The 20,928-nt window shown below is 40.1% G+C and overlaps 3 protein-coding genes across 37 annotated transcripts in view; 1 reads left to right on the top strand and 2 right to left on the bottom strand.

Moving 5' to 3' along the window:
• LOC118825065 (calcium/calmodulin-dependent protein kinase type II subunit beta) overlaps positions 1–6,341 on the bottom strand; it is a 97,319-nt gene extending 90,978 nt beyond the window's left edge. For all 35 annotated transcript variants that reach the window (XM_036595564.1, XM_036595584.1, XM_036595568.1 and 32 more), the window contains exons 1-2: positions 6,039–6,341; positions 2,333–2,427 (exon numbers count right to left, since the gene is read on the bottom strand). In XM_036595564.1, coding sequence (XP_036451457.1) covers positions 2,333–2,427; positions 6,039–6,100 — 157 coding nt within the window. In that variant the 5' untranslated portion in view covers positions 6,101–6,341. The remainder of the gene's footprint in view (positions 1–2,332; positions 2,428–6,038) is intronic.
• Positions 6,342–7,506: 1,165 nt separating this feature from the next.
• Positions 7,507–13,601, bottom strand: nudcd3 (NudC domain containing 3). The gene is made up of 6 exons (XM_036595687.1): positions 13,248–13,601; positions 11,485–11,792; positions 10,650–10,782; positions 10,218–10,361; positions 9,632–9,820; positions 7,507–8,286 (listed from the first exon to the last, which is right to left on the bottom strand). The coding sequence occupies exons 1-6, from the start codon at positions 13,443–13,445 to the stop codon at positions 8,176–8,178; spliced, it is 1,083 nt and encodes a 360-aa protein (XP_036451580.1). The 5' UTR covers positions 13,446–13,601; the 3' UTR covers positions 7,507–8,175.
• A 1,200-nt stretch (positions 13,602–14,801) lies between these two features.
• On the top strand, positions 14,802–20,568 carry mrps24 (mitochondrial ribosomal protein S24). The gene is made up of 4 exons (XM_036594632.1): positions 14,802–14,895; positions 16,040–16,117; positions 16,461–16,572; positions 19,853–20,568. Exons 1-4 carry the CDS (start codon positions 14,860–14,862, stop codon positions 20,134–20,136), a joined length of 510 nt encoding a protein of 169 aa, XP_036450525.1. The 5' UTR covers positions 14,802–14,859; the 3' UTR covers positions 20,137–20,568.
• Positions 20,569–20,928: the final 360 nt, after the last annotated feature.

Below are 20,928 nucleotides of genomic sequence, written 5' to 3'. Positions count from 1 at the left end.
TTAGCCCTACTACAGTGCAGCGTTAGAGATTAAGGACATTGCATTATGGTTATTGTTGTGAACTGTAGTTACTGCCACAATGCAAAATTCTCTCTTTTTTCTCTTTCATTGACACTCTCTTTTTTTGTTTAATAAGTGAACTAATTGCAATAATTGCCCGATCAGTACCAACATGCCAACATTCCACTCCAACTCACCCTTTTGAAAAAGGGTAAGTGCCAAAATGTGGGTATTTACCCCCGAGCAGTAAGAAAGTGAAACTTTCTCTGGACCCTGGGGCTGGTTATGGGAAAACTTCACTGGCTGTCGAGACCACGGTCCGGAGGCAGAAATCAAGAAAGGTCAACAGCGGTAACTACTGTAATCCATTCTCCTCACAACTTGCAACAACGCCAGGTTTGATATGCCTTCAAATAATGAACTTTTCATCGAAGAAAAACCTTCAGTCTGGACAGAACAAAGTGCTACATGCAGTAAATGTGGCACTTTAAACCTGTTGACCTGCAGGATTATGATTCAGCTATTATGAGAGAGAGGGGAGTGTGGGCCCACATTCTTGCAGTTCAAGGGTTTAAAGAGGCAAAACTAGCAATAGTTAATTCAGTTTTAGTTCTCAGCTGAGTTACAGATCATGTTGTTTTAAAATGCAATACAAATTCAGCTACTATTACACTAGCTACCAAATACCACGGAACCACATTTACCAAGTGTAGCGCAGGTATTTCTATAATGAAAGGCTAAATTTTTGAAGCCGTATTGATCCTTGACAGGATCAAACTTGCACCTCAGAGACTCAATACTTGACACTGACTCGCACCCCATGGACTCACGACTCAACGTGGTACCACAGCCCAGAGACTCATCACTTAACTCGGACTCGCACCCCAGACACCGGAGTCTAGACTCAGACTCGCACCCCAGAGACTCAAGCTGGACTCACACCCTAGAGACTCGAGCTCAACTCAGACTCACACCTTTGAAACTCAAGACTTGACTCATACTCTCCCCCCATAGACTCGAGACTCGACTTAGACTAGCACCCCAGAGACTCGAGACTCGACTCAGACTCCCACCCCAAAAACTCAAGATTCAAGTCTGACTCGCACAAAGCAGCTGGTGAACATCTAAACCTTCAGCAATCACAATGACAGACATGCAAGGCCAACTGATCAAAGCCTGATGAGGATGAAGGTGTGTTACAGTATCAAATGATAAAGATCTCCAGTCTGGCTTAATATATTGTAAAAAAAACTATGTTCCCTTTGTGCCATTGTCAGGTTTGACTAGTGTAATTAAAAAATGGAGATGGTATGGGAGACTCAAAAGCAACACCAGACTGGTTTTGGCAGTAAAACATGCTTCTTAATTGTGAACACAATATACAATAAACTTTTTTTTTATAAACCTGGTCACAAATTCTTAGTTTTGGTCACAACATTAATTGAGTGGCCATTGCAAATTATCTGTCTACCTTTGTGTGCACCTCAGAGACTCAAGACTCGACTCAGACTCACACCTCAGAGACTCAAGACTTGTCTTGGACTCGCACCCCACAGACTCGCAAGTAGACTCGGACCCGCACCCCAGAGAATCAAGACTCAACTCGGACTTGCATGAAGCAGCTTGTGAACATCTCAGTCTTCAGTGATCCCAATAACAAACCCATCAAAGCCTGATCAAAGATGAAGGTGGGTCAGCGAGATCAAATGATAAAGATCTCCAGTCTGGCTTAATATATTGTTAAAAAAAGACGATTATGTTGTGTCAATCTCTGATTTGACTAGTACAGTGAAAAAATGGAGTGGGCATGGAAGACAACATAAGTAACTCTGGCTTTTGGTACTGAAGCATGCTTATTAATTGTTAATACAATATACAGTAAATATATATATAACTCTGGCCACAATTTCTTAGTTTTGGTCAAAAGATTCATGGCTCAGTGGCCTGATTGGCCAGTGCAAATTATCTGTCTTTCCCTGTGTTCAGTTACTGAGCTCTGTGAATCTGCTCATCAATCTTTATTGCTCTCATTTTTATATGCATGCTGCTGAATATTACATTCAAACTGGTGTGAGTGCATTATCACTATCTGCTTTGAATAACAACAAATTACTAAATGCTAATAACTAACTATATAAATAAATATCATAATCCAACATATCACAGGGCACCCACACACATGACGTCAACAAGCTTTGACGCCTGTGAGCTTCCTCTGCCCATGAGGCAGAACTGTATAACAGCTGGCTGTACAGTCCTGGGGACTTAGCCTAGTTTAAGTACAAGACCATGCAGACAGCCTACACCCCATTTCTGAACACAATTTACCTACCTCTCGCTGAGAGCTTTTTGGTGTTGATTATTTTGGCAGCATATTCTTGGCCTGTGCACAGCTTGACGCAACGTCGCACGACTGAAAAAGCTCCCCTGAAGGAAAAAAACAAGGAAGATGAAGATGAAGAATACTTTCATGAGAAATTCCATATTCTGCGCACACAATAGGCCTTCCCAGTCCGAACAGCTGCAAAATTCAAATCTAACGCCATCACTGTTTGTTTCTGAGAAAATAAAAAGGACTATATGACGATGTTTCATCGCTGGATTCATTTAATCCGTGTGACATTTAGCAAATTCACATTCACTGTGTGAAGTTTACCAAAGAACTACAGTACTCATAAAATCTATTTGCTAACATACCAAGCTCTAAATTACCAAGCTAAGATGAGTATGTACAAAATTATATTCATGAAACACACTAAACCTTAGGCTTTTTACTCATTATAATGCTGGGAAGCATTTGGGCAAAACACATTACTGAAAACACAAGAGCTGATGTTTAATGCATAAACTGTCATTACAAATTTCATGTTTATTTAGTACAGCAGATCTGACAGCAGCGGTCCAGTAACAGCCAGGAAATAAATACCTAAAAACAATAAAGACACCTAAAAAAGAACACAACATATGCTGTCTTTCAGGAGTCTGCTGCCTCAGACCTCTTTTCTTTTGATATTTTCAGCACAGCTTGCATAACAAAAACCTGTGGGGACATCAACACTAATGCCTGATGTCATCTTTACGGGCTAATTTTAGTGCACCTTTCTACTGTTATACAATACACTCTGCATGTCTTGAGCAGCATGTCTGCTGACACAGGGAACAGAATCAGTCCTGTAATGTGGACTAAGGGCAAAGCACCCAAGGCCCCACATCAATGAAGAGACGATAAAACATCGCGCCTGACTAGATGAGTTCTTTTGGACCTGAAAAGCCAATGTCCTTGTGCTATAATGTATGATTTGGGCTCTCTCGATTTGGCTTGCTTGGCTACACAGTGAGGATTCTGTTCATTATTATAGTTCACAGTAAGTCATACTGCATCCTAAACTAATTGCTAAGTCATGACCTTAATGAAGACATGGATGTGGTTTGAGTGGGTTAAGAGAAGTTTAGGCATGTGTTTACAAAAAAATTTGGGTCACTATTGACTTCTAGCGTTTGTTAGCAACATTAGCCTTGCTCCAGTGCTAGAATACAGAAGCAAAATTTGCACATCAAACATGTCTTGGCTGACTGACTACATCTGGGATAAGTGGAAAACTGTGTAAATTAGACTTTTCACAGAACTGTTCCTTAAAACAACTGTTCCTATGAACAGCTTAGGTCAAGAAGATCACACTGATGCTAATGTAACAAAGTGGTAACTACTGGATGAAGACTCCCCTCGGCCAAAGCAGTGACCGGAGTGAAGCAGCTTGAATCTCGTCTGCCACTCATGAAGTGCGAAGAGAAAAGTGGCTTTCTTTAGCGGCTTAGCCGGCCCGAACCATCTCTGAGGAGACACTGAGCTGATTTGGAGGAGTCTGCCTGTCAGGAGATAGAAGCGGCAGTCTGAAGAAGATCAACTCCTACAGCAGCCTGAAACATGACCATCTGTATACTTTTTCACTCTGTGTGCAGCACGCACACCCTCAAAACAGAGCTGTCCACTTCAGGAGGCTCTCCAGACTTGCAGAGGGCCGGTAGCGGCCATCCACTGCTTAGTGGTAACTGGGACACTCACTTACGCCCACATGATGCGAAATGGAGCAACTCCTGCTTTCTGTGCATGATATTGATGCACTGCTGGTTCACAGTAGGTTTGGCTCCTCCTATTACACACATCTATGGACAATGCCAGAGCTACTGTGACAAAGCCATTATCAGCTAGTAAATTCAGGACAGCTTTCATTTCCTGACATAACTCAAAAAGGAGGGGTTACTTGTTAAGTATAAAAATAAGCCTCCTTCGTCAGACAATCAAGCTGTGGAGCTGTTAGATCTACATAAATCTATATATATGTTGCTGGGGGTCGATCTCTAAAAGAGTCGATTCTCTGAGTCCAGGCATGTGGAAATCGATAGTCGACTCCAAAGCTTCGGACTCAATTCCACACAGAGATGTTCCAGTTTGCCCATACCCACACGCTCACAGACTGAGACATTCTGCTGTCACTCTCTTGACAGCCTGTCTGAAGAATGCATACACATCAACAGAACTGATGGTTCTAGCTTTGGACAAGTGGAAATCAAGGTTAAATATATCATTTGCAACAGAAAAAGTGGCTTATAATCAAACATCTCCAGCGCTGAAACATCTACCCATCCAGAGGAAAATCAGGTACAGTTTAGACCTCTCTCTCGATGGTCAGTTAAGTTAATTTGGCTCTCCAAAGCGCCGTGGTAATATCAAATAATTAAACTGACATCTTGTGTCCCTGACGAACAACTGACGTGGTAGCACATGAAGTTAATATGTCAGGGTCCCTTGTCATCCATAACATAATCATAATAATGTAATATGAACTTAATTAATATTGACTTTTTATGTTGCCTGATCTTTTTCCATGGTGTGGTAATTTTATGAAGTAAATAATAGTACACCTGTGCTGCATCTGAGCCTCTTGCTTTTGGTGTAGCACTTTATTTCATGTTATTTAAACAGGAAAAATAATTTTGTGCTTAAGAATTTAAAATACCAGACTGGCTTGTTAAAGAGAAAACAATGTTATTTCTATTGCAAATATTTTATGTGTTCACTTGAGCATTTAAGAACAGATTAAATTAAATTGTCTATTAAGAATCATTCAGAAGACAAGACATCGGTTAATATGAGAATTCTTGATCAGTGCAGCCTTACTTCCTTATTTATTGATTTTTTGGAATTGAGAATCAAGCAAATGTTTGTGTGGAATTGACTCTTGGAATCGACTCATCGAATCCCGTCAATCGGAATTGGAATCGACTCCAAAATATCTGGAATCGAACGCCTGAAGAAACTTTTGGGTTGTATATGTAAATCACACCGACCGATTACGTATCTAAGTAACGCCGTTCGGCCAATAGCAATCCGAGGCTCAGTAATTGTAAATGCAAATTTGTACGACGCGCAGCCAATCAGATGCGACATTCCCTCAGCATCAAGCCACAGCCCACAGCTTGTCCGTTAGAGGTTTGTCAACATTTAAAAATCGGCAAAAACGCCGACGGCAAGAAATAAAGTACGTTTTTAAACTGTGACGATCGTGATGACACTGTGGACGTTCAATAATTCAAAGGGAAACAAACGGAGCAAAGAAACGCAATACTAAGAGAGGAGGAGGGGGGAGAGCAAAATAATTTCCTAACGTCAGGCAGCAGGCATGCTTCTCTCCACACTCAGATTATAGACAGCAAACAGCCGCCCAGCCTTCCTGACAAGCTCCAAATGTCACTGTCTCCGTGTTACTACCGCACTGAGCAAGAAGAGCCCTTAAGAGTTACTTGAAATAAAACGCTGTGCCGAAGACAAACCACAGCGGAGAATGTAAAGACAAGCCAAAAGCAAGTTTTAGCTCATTCGGAGTGTCGTACAGAGATTCCTGTCAAGTGAATTCGCCACCACTGTTTTGCTAGTTTACCGCCCTCCTCGTGCTCGCTTAACAACTCAACGACTAAAGCCGAAAGCTAGAAATGACACAGAGCGGTTTTATGAACGCGATATTAAACAGCTGTCTTACTTCCCGAGCTCTTCGTAAAGCTGGTATTCGTCGGTGAAGCGTGTACAGGTTGTCGTTGCCATGTCTCCCCTCCTTTCTGCTTGCTTCGTGGATCTGTCTCCGAGCTGAGCTGGGTTCCCTCCACGCCGTAAAGCAGAGCCGGTTACCACAACGCTGACCACTGAGACAAAACGTGGACTCGCACTCGAGTGAGGGATGAGGTTCGCTGACGAGCGAGCTTGACTGCTTTCCCGACCCCTCACTTCTAAACACACCGCCGGACTGCAATACAGTTGTTTTCCGCTGCAACTGTCAAGCACTGACACGAGGAGGAAGGTTCTCGCCGCCAGGGGGCGCAGTGGCTCCGCGCGGCCGCAGCATCTTTTCCCCTGACGCCTGAAGCAGCAGCCGCCTATTTTAGCTCACGATTCTCCACATAATTTAGGTTATTAAGTAGTTATGTCAAGCACAAAAAATAAAAACATGTACGGAAAACAAATAAATGCATAAATGTACTAACAAAATGTATTTCACCATACTCGCAAACGGTCAAACATATGTGTTTTCTTAGAACACAATGTAGAACAAAGCAATGTGTCTCACATACAGAAAATATATGCCCTTGTATTTTTCCATAAGGGAAAACAAAAAAAAATATAATACAAATAAAAACAAAAAAGAACAAACCATCTACACCAATCAGCCCTAACATTAAAACCGCCTCCTTGTAGCTACACTCATATAATAGGCTCATGTCTATTTTATCAGCTCCTCTTACCATATAGGAGCACTTTATTCTACAATTACAGACTGTAGTCCATCTGTTTCTCTGCATACTTTGTAGCCCCTTTTACCCTGTTCTTCAGTGGTCAGGACCCCACAAGACCACCACAGAGCAGGTACTATTTGGGTGGTGGATCATTCTCAGCACTGCAGTAACACTGATGTGGTGGTGTTTTTGTGTTACAAGTGGATCAGACACAGCAGTGCTGTCACTGTCCACTCTATTAGACACTCCTACCTTGTTGGTCCACCTTGTAGATGTAAAGTCAGAGACAGTAGCTCATCTGTTGCTGCAGTTTGTCTTGGTCATCCTCTAGTCCTTCTTCAGTGGTCACAGGATGCTGTTGGCTGGATATTTTTGGTTGGTGGACTATTCTCAGTCCAGCAGTGACACTGAGTTGTTTAAAAACCCCAGTAGCACTGCTGTGTCTGATCCATGGTGGTCCTGTTGGGGTCCTGACCAGGGTAAAAGGGGCCTAACAAAGTATGCAGAGAAACAGATGGACTACAGTCTGTAACTGTAGAACTACAAAGTGCACCTACATGGTAAGAGGAGCTGATAAGATGGACAAAGAGTGTAGAAACAAGGAGTTTCAATGTTTTAATGTTGTGGCTGATCGGTACAAACTAATACGATGAAAATGATAAAAACGTTTTTCAATGTAAGTTCAATATCAGTCATGACTCTGAAATCAAAGAGCTCAGGTAATCTTTGTAATGTACTTTATTCAATTCAGGCACAAGTAACAATCAAACAACCTGCATGAAAACAAAAATGAAACTCATTTCTTTGAATATCCATCAGTCACCAAAACTCATGAATGAAAAATGCCTGAAAATGTCTCAAAACATATGGAGATGTGCTGGATGTAAGAGAATACACATAAAACATCAGTCTTAATTTGGCTAACAAACCCTCTGCTTCCACCTTTACCCCCCTTCATATCTAATATATAATTCTACTAATTGATTCAGTAGGTAAGTATGTAGTTTGTAATTCTTTAATCAAATCTTTTTACTGAAGGGGCAAATGCAGAGGCCATATAATTCTTTTTTTGTAAGTGGATAGATGGACCATATAAATGAGGACCAAATCAACCAGTGGCAAAATCACTGAATTATAAATCAGGACGAAAGAGAATCGGAGCTGAACAGATCCCCATGCCGTACAGTAACCTAAATGTTTGAGAAAATCATCCACAGCTGTAACAATTCAAGGCATGAGGACTTTTGCAGTGCTTTCGTAAGGTCTGCAACGCAGCGGTAAACTCCTGTAACTGCTAGCGCCGGTGCTGTCTGTGCTGAGTTGTCAGTGCTTGCTTCAGACTCTATCAGTACAGACTTAAAATCCAGCATCTGCCAAACATGCAACAACTCAAAACTGGACAGCGCTTGGCTGTATATCAAACATGGATGGATCAAACTGCTGTCCTCTGAACGGCGATCCTTCCGCATCCCAGCCCTTCTTCAGCATTTCGTGAACTTTCTGAAACACAAATGCACGAAAAAAGTTTCATTATCAACAGTGCAATTAATTCAGTGTCAGTTTCAAAGGCATATTTATGCTAGTTGTGTATGTTAAACAGAATTGTTCACAGTGGTGGTGACAAGAACCAGATATCTGAAGCAATTAAAGCTTCGAAAAATGTTGCTTTATCCATTCTTGGTGAAGAGGTGAATGAATTTAATAACAGCACCCAAAGAAAACTTTTCAGAATTATCACTAGTTTACGATTATTTCCATTACTAAATCAGAAGACATCGTAAAGTTCACTGGTCATGTTAAATAATAAATAAAATGGCTGTATTTGCATGATAGACATTGTGGTTCCATTTAACACCACTATAAACAAATCTCCCTACAATGCATCATTTTACATCAAACCACTCTGAACGACTTTGTTTACATTTCAGTGACTGAATTATGCAGGAATTTAGGAAAAAAAAAATAAAAGAAATTCCCCTGATTCTTATAAAACTCGAAAAAAGACCACTCTTTTCTTGTCACTGTCACTACACACCCACTGGCTACTTCACCGAGGACACTCTGAAGTTCTACAATTACAGGTTGTAGTACATTCGTAGTCTATCTTTTTCTCTGCATACTTTGTTGGCTTCGTTTTAACCTGTTCTTCAATGGTCAGGACCCCCACAGGAACACCACAAATGATTCTCTGCATTCTCAGTGTAAGTTGCACTGGTCTGAGTTGATCAGACACAGCAGTGCTGCTGGGGTTTTTAAACACCTCAGTGTCACTGCTGGACTGAGAACGGTCCACTAGCCAAAAAATATCCAACCAACAGTGTCCTGTGGGCAGCGTCCTGTGACCACTGATGAAGGACTAGAGGATGACCAACACAAACTGTGCAGCAACAGATGAGCTATCGTCTCTGACTTTACATCTACAATGTGGACCAACAAGGTAGGAGTGTCTAACAGAGTGGACAGTGTTTAAAAACGCCAGCAGCACTGCTGTGTCTGATCCACTCGTACCAACACAACACACACTAACACACCACCACCACGGCAGTTTCACTGCAGTGCTGAGAATGATCCACCACTCAAATAGTACCTGCTCTGTGGCAGTCCTGGCCACTGAAGAACAGGGTGAAAGGGCGCTAACAAAGTATGCAGAGAAACAGATGGACTACAGTCTGTAACTGTAGAACTACAAAACGTTCCTCTATGGTAAATGGAGCTGATAAAATGGACAAAGAGTGTAGAAACAAGGAGGTGTATTTAATGGCTTGTTACTGTCTACTGTCTACCGTGTAAACCCCCAATAAAAATACTTTAAGTAAACGCACGCCTATGCTTTGCATGACTTTACCATCTCATGGCTCTGAGGCTTTCCTTGCAATTTCTGATGGTAGTCAAAGGTGAGCCGGTCCAACACGGCATGCTCCTCGTCATCCACAGTGGCCATTGTGCGCTCGCGGTTGATCTGGTTCACGTCAATCTCCTCCTCACCTTTCAGCACAGCGCTCCACCACACTTCTCCAGTTTTACTGAGAGAGAGCTGTGAGGAGGAAGAGGGTATAACTGCACACATGCGTATCCACACACATCTGGATATTGAATTATGGATATCTGCCAGTCTGTGTTAAGTCAAACAAGCCTATTGTCACTTTTATAGAAAATCTCTAATTTAGCTTCAAGCTATATATTTTGTGCAACATGCAATCTTCCAACGCTCTTGTTGAGGCGTTTGACATCAAATTTTATGGGGGATTGTCGCCCCCTACTGGGCCGGAATGCTCATGTGAGCATTTTTCGAGTCATTTTTAAGTTCTTGTGTGGATGGATATATCTTAGAAAACACTGCTGGCGTGATTTTTTTTGAAAAGAGAGGAGAAAACATTTTCATCCATATCATCAGTTACTCTAAATTTGCTACTTTTAAAAGCCACGCCTACCAATACGCAGCGTCCTGGCTCCAGACTCCACAAGGAATTCTCAGTGTTGATTTTGTGTGTGAATTCGCCTTCCATCAAGACTCTTTCTGACGCTCCCTCCCTCACTGCTACACATACTGTGCTAGGCTGCAGATCGACAGACACCTGCAAACAGAAAGGAAATGTCGTTTATTTTCAAGATGATGTCATTTCAGCTGATTTACCTGGATATGAATCGGTTCAAGCAAATCCGAAGCCAATATGAATACTGAAATAGGGTTTTCTGCACAAATGGCCATTAACATATAAGCTTTTGTGTGAATAATTGAGCTTATGCACATGTTCTTCCTTGGCTGGCTATTAGACAACCAATCAAATCAATTCATGCAAAGTAGGATCTGGGTGATAACTGTTTAGCCTGAAGCGCACTGGATACCTGTTGCTGTTAGATACCTGTCTGCCTTTGACAATACTGGGTGGGACGAAAACTCGAACTTCCACATCAGTGTAATCCTGTGACCAGCTGTAGTTTTCCCTAACAGCACCGTTGTAGCTGTCTGGATTGGACTGAAAACTGGACTGCCCGCTGGAAAACAAGCAACATATCAGGTCAATGAATGACATGATTAAAGACCAGTGTTACCGCTCTTTAGATGTCTGGTTCCTATCACCACCACCATTGTGAGCAATTCTGACTCGGTGACTCTACAATGGAGCATTTCACATCAGTCCACTCTGAATGACTTGTTTTGTGTCTTAACCATTTAATTATTTAAAAATATTGAAAAGCAGTAAAGTTCCCCTTTTATATTATACTTAACATGGAGCTACTGTTTATTACATTCGTTATTAAACCTGCTGCCGACAAAGCCGATGACAACGATTGTGAAAAATATGTTGACATGTTAATTGTGTTTGCACCTTTTTACTAAAAAATCTCTATAATCTCTACAACACTCAATCATGTTCATACAACTTATGCAGTCATTCTGACAGATTGCAATACATCACAGGAAGTGTAGGGGGCGATACTGTTCCTATTGTTTTGTTGCATCATAAAAGTAAAAATTGCTTGTCGCACAGACAGAAAAAGAAGAGGAACAGAAGGAGGCGTAATAGATTGGTCGACTGATTGAATAAGTGAATAAGTTAATCAATTACAGAAATCAGTTGCAGCCCTACAAATAAAACTATTATTCAAGCTCAGAGGTAGATGTTTTCACATATTCCAGGGATGCACAGTTAATACATATGGAACACATCTAAAACAAATCAAGACTACACTTACGGTGCAGCTGTACTAGAGTCCGAACTGGCTGCTGCTGCTGCTGCTGCAGGTGCTGCTGTTGGCTGCTCACCCTCTGCATGCTGAACGCTGTCTTCTCTCTCAGTCTCTGTGTCTGCAGCGGTGGCCGGCTCTGTGGTCGAAGCTGCGGCAGGTGTGGATTCCTGCTTGACCTCTACGGGTGCTGCATCTTCTGGCTGCGACTGAACCTCAAGCTCCTGTACTGCAGGTGGCACTGCTTTTGCTTCCTCAGCAAGCTGCATCACCCTCTCTCTGTCATGAGCTGCCAACTTCTCAAACAGCTTAAAAGTCTGAAGGAAGGGGCAAAGAAGGGGATTTTGATTAGCAGCGTTAAAATCACTTCTGTTCAGAATTATGTAGAAATACCACAACTGAAGCAGTAGTTCATAGAAAAATACACAATTTTCCCCTTCCACCAAATGAAGCTGACCACGTTTCTGACCCTCTCTGCTTCAGCACTGATGCTCCACAGGGCTGTGTGCTCTCTTTTCTACTCTCAACAACTGACTGTACTTCTAACAGTGACTCTGTTAAACTTATTAATTTTGACACCACTCTGGTCGGTTCCATCTCAAACAACAATGAGTCCACGTACTGGAAGGAAGTAACACAGCTGGTGTCACGGTGTGGGGGTAACAACCTGGAGTTGAGAACACAGAAAAAACTGTGGAGATGACCACTGATTTCAGAAAGAAACCCACCCCACTGCCTCCACTAGAAATACATAGCTCCACAGTCTTATAAATTCCCTGGCACCATCATTCAGGAGGACCTCAAAAGGGACAGACACAGCACTGCGGTTGTGAAGAAGGCCCAGGAGTGTCTGTATTTAATGCAACAGCTCAAGAAATTTGGGCTGCCTCAAGCACTGCTGGTCCAGTTCTACAGGGCCATAACAGAATCCGTCCTCACATTCTCCATCTCCGTCTGGTTCGACAGCAAATGGTGCAATGTGCAGAGATAACCACTGGCTGTCGGCTCTCCACCCTCAAAGATCTTTACTCATCTAGGATGAGAAAGAGGTCAGGAAAAATCATTGCTGACCCTTCACACCCTGGTCACTCTCTCTTCCAGCGGTTTCCATCTCAGCAGAGACCAAGAGTGAGAGCTCCAAAAGATTCACCTCCACAGCTTTGTTCCCCAGGCCATCATCCTTCTGTATATACTATGTCATAATCCTTATGAATAAGAGCCTAACCCACTTTCCTCCACTTGTAGGCAGTGCATGTTTTCACATTACTTTCGTAATATACATATTTTGTAAGTATGGACAACACCTACATTAATATTTACATTTGCTGTTCAATTTTTATAGCTTTACATACTGTATATATGTACCTCAGTATTTGATTGTGTCTGTATTTACCTCCCATTGCACACCCTTTATGTTACTTGTAGGCTGTTTCTGTACTGTCTACGTTTATATATGGTATGTCTTTTTCTATATTTATTTTATTATATTTAATTTTATGTTGACACCTGCACTAGGAGAATTTCCTTGTACATCTGGAACCTGGCGAATAACGTTTCTGATCAAATAAAAAGCCACATGTGATATTTCAGTAATTTGGTTACTTAATGCAAAAAAGACATCTTGTGATAGTGTTTGATAGGTCAGTGTAACACCAGCTGTTCTGATTTCTAACTGTTTACGGCTTTCCAGGCACTGTGTGGACTGTGGGACTGGATGACAGGTGGTGATATACAAACAAGGCACAAAAGTTTCCAAGAGGATGAAATACTACCTTCAGCACCATTTTTTCTGCTACTCCCGGTGGGAAACCCATGCGCTCATTGGGGTTGGTTAGCAGACGATAGAAGTCCGTCTTTCTGTACAGAAAACCAAAGAAGATCTGCAGAAAATCCTGTATGTTTCCAACATGCTGTAAGATGCCGAGCAGAGCATTATCGTACAACTCCGTCATTTCAATCGGCGAAGACATTTCCAAAGATCCCGAAAACTACACGAACATAAAAAGAACGAGCGCTGGAAACGAAAACTGTGTTTAATCAGACTGTTTTGGTTAGACAGACAGCTACACACCAACACAACCTCGGAGAACATACGAGAGCATTAGGAGGACACGGACTTTCCAAACACTTCCGGTATGGTTCACCAAAATAAAAGTCTTCTGAAAGAAGGATTCACTTGCACATTCCAGTAGAAGTTTATAAATAAAGCTGACATATTTAACTCAGTGTCTGTTACCATAGAAACAGCATCTATCTCTTCATTGACAGAGCGGAAAAAACCTCATGTGTGTGATGTAGCTCTCACATTTATATTATAAATAATTTAGCGCAAAGTGAAAATATATACACGAACATTATCACTAGAAGTGTCAGTGTTTTTTTATATTAAATACATTGCGTTTTAACAATTTACTGCACGAATTATGAAATATGAAATTATGAAACAGAAAGTAGTTAAATTATCCAATTTTGCGCGGTAACAGCGACAAAGGCATCAGTCACAAAACAGACCAAAACACGTATCAATAGACTTTACGTATCGTTAGGGGAGCTACAGCTACACAGCAGAGAATAAGAAAACCCAAATGAGTGGACAAGAGTAAAGAAAAGTGTAAACTGAAACAAAGAGATAATAAATTTATAAATATATATATAAAAAACAAGAGAATGTGGGTATATTTTGTAAGACATTAGATTTTATACAAAAATACCAGAATCTGAGCACCGATTTTTCAAATATTTCTTAGTGCAGGAGGTAATTTTAAGGTTTTAAATATATGAGTCTGCTCCTCTGCACCTTATACTATGTATGTAATATTTCGTCAATAAATTAGCTAAACAGCATTTTAAATATTAATTTTTCAGTTCCTTTTCGTAACTTGTAAACTCAAATAAAACATGTCATAAAGTGCAAATTCACTTGAATATGAATTAAAGTCCACTTGAATTAAATAAAGTCCACATTAAAGCTACACACATTTATGTTTACACGTTTTGAAAAGTATTAGAAAATTAAAATTTGAATGCATTGTATTGTATTCGAGTGAATCGAGTGTTTGCAAATCCAAAGCAGGTGAAAGATTGTTTGTGCATGTTATAAAATGTACTGTCGGTTTTGAAGGGAACTTTAATTTAACATTATTTAACTTTAATTCTTGACATAAAAAAGATTTTACTCGATTACTAAGGTGAATAAGAACGTAGTTTCGAGCTGAATCAGTCGTATTTAAAAAGTATTTAAAAGTAAAAAAATAAATGCAGGAAAAGCGGGAGGCTGTTGAGTGTGAGTGTGCTACAGCGGAGGAGCCGCTAGGGGGCGGTAAATAAAGCTCTGCTGCCTGTAAGAAAACGGTCCAGTTCAGCCGGTGTACCTACGTAACTAAAATGGCGGCGTCCTTGAGACACTCAGCGTTATTTACAGTAAGCGCGTTTAAACGAAATAACTTGTTTAACAACCACAAATGATCTGTAAGTGAGTTCGAGTTCGTGTTGTCAGTGTGCTGCTAGATCGATATATCTTCTTGAAACCAGTCAGCGGTGAAATGACAGGCAGGAAAGCAAGGCTGAATTTGGGTTTCTATTCTCCAGCTTCGTGCTCGAATTTTCTCGTTCCACCTTAAATGGTCCCCAGTTACGTTCTGGCGCAGAACGTAACTGCTGCAGCAATGCAACATTTAAGGTGGAACGGGAAACTTAGAACAAGAAGCTGTCCAGCTTCGTAACAGGAAAGCATGTGGATCACAGTGTTGACATTTCGTAGCGTTTTATATATATATATATATATATATATATATATATATATATATATTCGTTTTTAACTAGCACTATTTGTTTATTGAACAAAATCTGTGCAAACAAACATGTAAATACAGGGTCCCAAAAAAAATTGACATGATTTGAGATGTGAATATCTGAGTAACTACATGTCCTGGCAAACGAAATTAAATAGGCTTCATGTTGAACAATACAAGATTTATTTATCTAATTTCGAAACAAGAAATTCAGAGGGATGCAGATTTTATAACCGATTTCACAGCTGCACAAATGTAATATCTTCCAATACTGGTGGTCGTCCAGATCCCTTTGCTCTGCACAGACAGCCTTCCTCTTTGAATATTTTGTGCCATGTCCAAATCTGCTTTCCAGTTGGTGCATTTTATTGAATTTTCTCGAAAATGCTGCTGCACACTCTTGTTTGACTCTGTTCGAGCATATTCTAACAAAATGCCTTTTCATTTCTAGTGAACGCAATTCTTCAACCTGAAAAAAAACATTAAAAATTAAACTTGGTTAGTTTTTACACATTTTGTTAAAATTTGAGATTATTTGAGGGAGAATTGGCTGTTATTAGACCACGAAATGATGTCACTTTTTTGGGACACCCTGTAATGTTCTCTAAGTTCTGTGCACTGCAGTCAGCTAGTACCAGTAGTATAGATAATATAACCTATGTTTTATAGATGAGTAGTTATCTAACTCTAAATGAATAATGATCCCTTAATGCCGGCCTATGAAGAAGAAGTAGATAATATTTGTCTTTTTAACTGGAAATGTCTCTTTTTAGCTGTGTAGGCAGTTAAATTCCTCACTATGGCTGAACACTGGAGGGAGGAGCATCCACTCCACTGCAGTCTGTTGTAAGGTAAGCTGTGGAGGGCTGCTGTTTTCTAATGCAATTGAGATTTTTCTCTAATTACACCCAAAACTTTGAAGTCGATAGATGCTGAGAGATGTCAGCCAGCCACTAGTTATTAAAGTTAACCTGAAATGAAAATATCTCTTCTCGTACATTTCTAGTTCATGTCCCACCATATCATATAAAAGTTTTTTTTTTCTTTGTAATCATTTGTCAGAATCTTTTTTTTGTCCCCCCCTCTAAAACGTCTTCTTAGTTTTGATGATATGTTCCTCAGTGTCCCAGGCTGGACACTAAGCTTTTAAATGCCTTGATTTGTCTTTAATGCCTTGATGTTACGTCTTTGCAGAATCGTGCAGCCCGTATTCGTGTGGGTAAAGGCGACCGTCCAGTGACCTATGAGCAGGCTCTGCACCCTCACCAGATAGCCCACAGAAAGGGATGGCTCTCACAGCATACAAGCAAGTCACAGTTTCAGTTTTATTGTCATTACTTTCTGAATCTAAACTCCAGTCAGACTTGAGCTTCACTGAACATTCACCAATATGCTTCAATGCTACTTTTTTAATCTCAAAGAAAATATGTAGTATTCATTCACTGGCCACTTTATCATCTCCACCTACCTCATAGGTACACTGGCCTACATATACATCAAAGCATGCAGTCAAATCTGAGTACATGCAAATTTCACTGCTAGTTTCGTTCATCAATCTTTGGCATATGTCTATGATCAAACTCTCGTCTGATAGGAGGGTGAGTAAATTTGAACATCACAGTTTAACAACCTGAAAAAAATTTATTTTTTGTAGTTAATTTGTAGTTAGTTTACCAAAACTATTATCAGTAGTGTAGAATACCAGTAATAAGAATAAAAACAGAAAATAACAATAATACTGTTTGGACCTGAACATCGGTATAAACAAATGCTACAACTATTCCATGTTCCATTTAAAAGCACATTACACTGTGGTTTCGTTTTATACTACTGACAAAAAATACAAAACAGCACACACATGGCAATAATACAGAGTTTAAATATGTTATTATTAACATTATTAATTAAGCACACTACACAATTACATCATTCTACTGTCTTAAAAAAACATTTTATTTATTTCACATTTAATGCTTTCCAGTGGTCTTAATTTTAAGACTATGAAGTTTGGTCACCGCTTGACCTCAAACTCTGCCTACGAGCACAGCTGTTGACTCTCAAGCTGCCGAATGCTGTTGCTGCATTGGCTTCCTACTGAAACATCCGCATGAATTAGGGTGTTCATGTAAATGAGGTGCTGGCAGGCTGGCACTTGATTTAACGCGCTGAGTCTGATTCATGACTCTGTATTCTGTGATATTTTGAGCAAAATTAAAATAAAGAAAAACTATGACTCTCATCATATCGTCACACACCTTTTTGATGACACTAGAGCTGGGAGGCAGGAGGAGTGAGTTGTCGCTGATTGTTTGCAGACTTCAGGCCTATTTGGACAAGATTGGGTTTTTTTATGGGGAGGTGGGGTAATGCCAGTTTAGCACAAGATGTCAGGATATTTATGACCGATTCACACAGGATAAGAAATCTCAGGATAAATGACAGAGATTGAAGTGTCTGCTCAATTTATACACTGCCTTTACTCTGAGTAGAAAATATAAACATTTAATTTAGTCATTACTTCGTTACACTAACCATTTACCCTGCTGTCTTAAATGAATGCAGTGTGTCAAAAGCATCACCATTAGCTTGGGAGTTCACAGCGGTCACCTTCACCGCATAAAAACATTTTCTTACGTTCTGTGTTGTACACGAGACAGGACAGTACCATTATCGGCTTGATTTTAGCCACAGAAAACACAAGAAAATGCTTCTTCGACACACAGGATATGATAGCATTTTTACTGACGTGCTGATCGGTACAGGATCAATATAACTGGAGGTTGTTTCTGCTGCTCATTTTATAGAATGTAAAAGGCGCCGGAAACTTTACTGACACTGGAGCATGCAGTCGGCAAGAACGGGTGACATTTTGACAGGACTAAAATCACTGAGAACCTCAGAAATTTACTTTACCCCACCTCCCCATGTAAAGCTCATCCAGTCCCAATAAGACTTTTGAGCATTAAAACAGTGCAGCTGAATTAGACGGCCAACAAAATAAGTCAGCACATCCTTTAGGAAGAACACATTTCTCCACATTTTCATTTACAATTACTGTTTATTTGCTGAGTAATATATTGGAAAATAAATAAAACATAAAATGTGGCCTGTGCAAAAGTTATGGCACACTTTATTTGTATTTGTTTGTTTGTTTTTTTTCCAAAAATGTTTAACAGAAAATAAATAGAAAATATTCACTAAAATTTTCATTAAAATGGCAAACTTGTTTGTTTTCAGTAGAGAATGTGTCAACTTATTATCACTTCGACAATCAACAAAATGTAATTTGCATACAACTGGAGGTTTTCCGTGTCTGGTAGGTCACACAGTTTGTACACAACCTTTTGCTGTGTAAGTGCACTGAATGTTCTCTGTGATGTGTCTAAACACCACTTCCAAAATAAAGTAGTGAACTGAGCCATGTTTTCTATTGGTCCTCCTGTCGACCCACAGCATCCAACGGTTTCAAGTATTCCTTGACTCATCATGACTGATCTAGTTAATCAGCTGATTACAGAGCCCTTCGTCTGCTGGATCAGGTGTGTCCAGGAAATAATTGAAACAGTGCAGTTCTGTGGGTCACCAGGAGCAGGATAAAAACTTGATGGAACAGGGTGTAGTTTTGGACATGAGTGTGATTTGGGACATTGATGCTGGTACATTTGCATCAAGCACAGAGCTTTTTCTGGGGTTTTCATCAGTGTCACTGCTGTGTTGAGAACGTTGCACCACCCGGAAATATTCAGCCAAGAATAACTTTGTGGTCAGAACCTAACCATTGATGAGAACGGCTAACGAACTGTGCAACAGCAGATGGGCTGTCTGTGATCGGTGGAGCTTAAGGTAGGAGTACCACAGGGGTAGGGATTTCTAACAAAGTGGCTGTAGAGTACGTATTAATGTGTTGTTTAGATTTTGGAATATACAGTCATAAATGGCACATATATATATATTTGCAATACATTAAACTCGGCAACTAAATAGAAACTGTGCACCTAAGTATATTTCTTCTGCACACTTAAGTTTGCTTCCTGTACAGGATGTCGTAAGTTGCATTCACATTACCAGGTTGAAGCAGCACACATCTGATTTTTTGCCCTAATGTGATTCAGATCTGATGTTTTCAGGGCTGTGTGGACACGCAAATCTATTTTCAAATCCGACCTGAGCCATTTTCATATGTGGTCATAAATTGGATACGTATCCGATCACACATCTCACCATTTTCACCTTCGTCTCTCTCTGATAATGAGAGAGCTGATCAGAGTTCATTGTCTTGGCAGCGAAGCTCGTTAGTTTGTTTGCTGATGACGCACGTGATTCATTCACTTCCTTACTGAGTAGGATGTGCGCATGCGGGTCATTTCAGGACACCGGTTCGTTCATGTTAATGACCGATTTGAATCACTTACCTAAACGAGTGTGAACCATCGTGTCAGAGAGATCAGATTTGGGCAATGAGGCTTGTAATGTGAACGCAGCCTTAAACATTAACAAAACGTAATTTGACCAGGGGTATTCAAACTCTTGCATATGACTGTCTCGACAAAATACAACAAATAAACAAAACATGTCTCTTCCTCTAGGTAACCTCCAAGGAGAGGACGGTGCTGCAGATCGGACTGTAGAAGATGTCTTCATCCGGCGTCTCGTATATGGCACGTTCCACGGATGTTTAGCTGACGAACTGGTCATTAAGCGCAGAGGCAACCTCCTGGTCATTTGTGCTCTGATGCTACAGAAGCTCCCTCCACATAAATATTATTTCCTTGTCGGTTACACCGAAGAATTGCTGTCACACTTTTACAAGTGTCCAGTAAAGATGGAGATACAGACACTAGAGGAAAAAGCCGTCTACAAGTATCTGTAAGACCTTCTGATTGGTTTATTCTGGTAATAGAGGAAGACCTGAAAGATACAGCAGGATTTCCATCAAGTTAATACTGTTCTTGGTATAAATCTGAATTCCATGTGAATGTAAGTGGGTTGATTTTTTTTTTTTGTCACTCTTGTGCCCTGTATGCAAATTTCTAAATGTAATAATTCCAATAATATAGAAATAATAAAATGCTGTAAATATGAGAGTAACTGGGCAACCGGATGTGTTTTTTGTTGGATAATTTCTGTCTGCAGAATTAAGTTTGAATTTCTATGCTTATAAAAACAATCCAGTGTGGAACCTATGAAGCTACACTTCGGTCAGCAAACGAGACAAAAGGCAAGAAAATATATGCTGCTGTGAAAACCTTGTATCTCCATTTTTGGCGATTTTCAGTTCTTGACGTAATTTGAAAAAGCCTGTTGCCGTTTACATTGTGTGTAAATTGCATGGTAAATGGACCAAAAGAAACAGCCTAAAATTACTTGAAAAAAAGTCTGGTTACATTAAATTGCATTAAAATTAAAGTATGTTTTTCTCTCTTCAAGTCATCTTTCTGGAGATAAAAGGATTTGTTCTGACAGCAGTGATAAAAACAAGTAAAGTACATGAAATCACCATAAATGTCATAAGATTCACCAGTTTGGGACCCTTTGTATTGTATTTTGACTTTGGATTCTTGTGGTGGTAATAACTTTTTATAAAAAAACATTTTTAAAAAACATTGCTGTTAGTCAACATAAACGGAAATTTTCCTTCCTTACCGTTATATATGTCTGAATA

This window comes from Colossoma macropomum, unplaced genomic scaffold, assembly GCF_904425465.1.
Source record: "Colossoma macropomum unplaced genomic scaffold, Colossoma_macropomum, whole genome shotgun sequence".
Lineage (NCBI taxonomy): Eukaryota > Metazoa > Chordata > Actinopteri > Characiformes > Serrasalmidae > Colossoma > Colossoma macropomum.
Note: the sequence above shows the minus strand (reverse complement) of the source record. Positions and strands in the feature narration are given on the sequence as shown.

What these genes read in the sequence shown, in the direction of transcription:
- nudcd3 (XM_036595687.1), bottom strand. Translation starts at nt 13,445, where the DNA reads ATGTCTTCGCCGATTGAAATGACGGAGTTGTACGATAATGCTCTGCTC. An exon ending in GACTCTAGTACAGCTGCACC is followed by an intron (nt 10,783 to 11,484) that starts GTAAGTGTAGTC and finishes CTTGTTTTCCAG; the next exon opens with CGGGCAGTCCAGTTTTCAGT. An exon ending in GTATTGTCAAAGGCAGACAG is followed by an intron (nt 10,362 to 10,649) that starts GTATCTAACAGC and finishes TTCTGTTTGCAG; the next exon opens with GTGTCTGTCGATCTGCAGCC.
- mrps24 (XM_036594632.1), top strand. Translation starts at nt 14,860, where the DNA reads ATGGCGGCGTCCTTGAGACACTCAGCGTTATTTACA. An exon ending in GACACTCAGCGTTATTTACA is followed by an intron (nt 14,896 to 16,039) that starts GTAAGCGCGTTT and finishes GTCTCTTTTTAG; the next exon opens with CTGTGTAGGCAGTTAAATTC. An exon ending in ATGGCTCTCACAGCATACAA is followed by an intron (nt 16,573 to 19,852) that starts GCAAGTCACAGT and finishes CTCTTCCTCTAG; the next exon opens with GTAACCTCCAAGGAGAGGAC.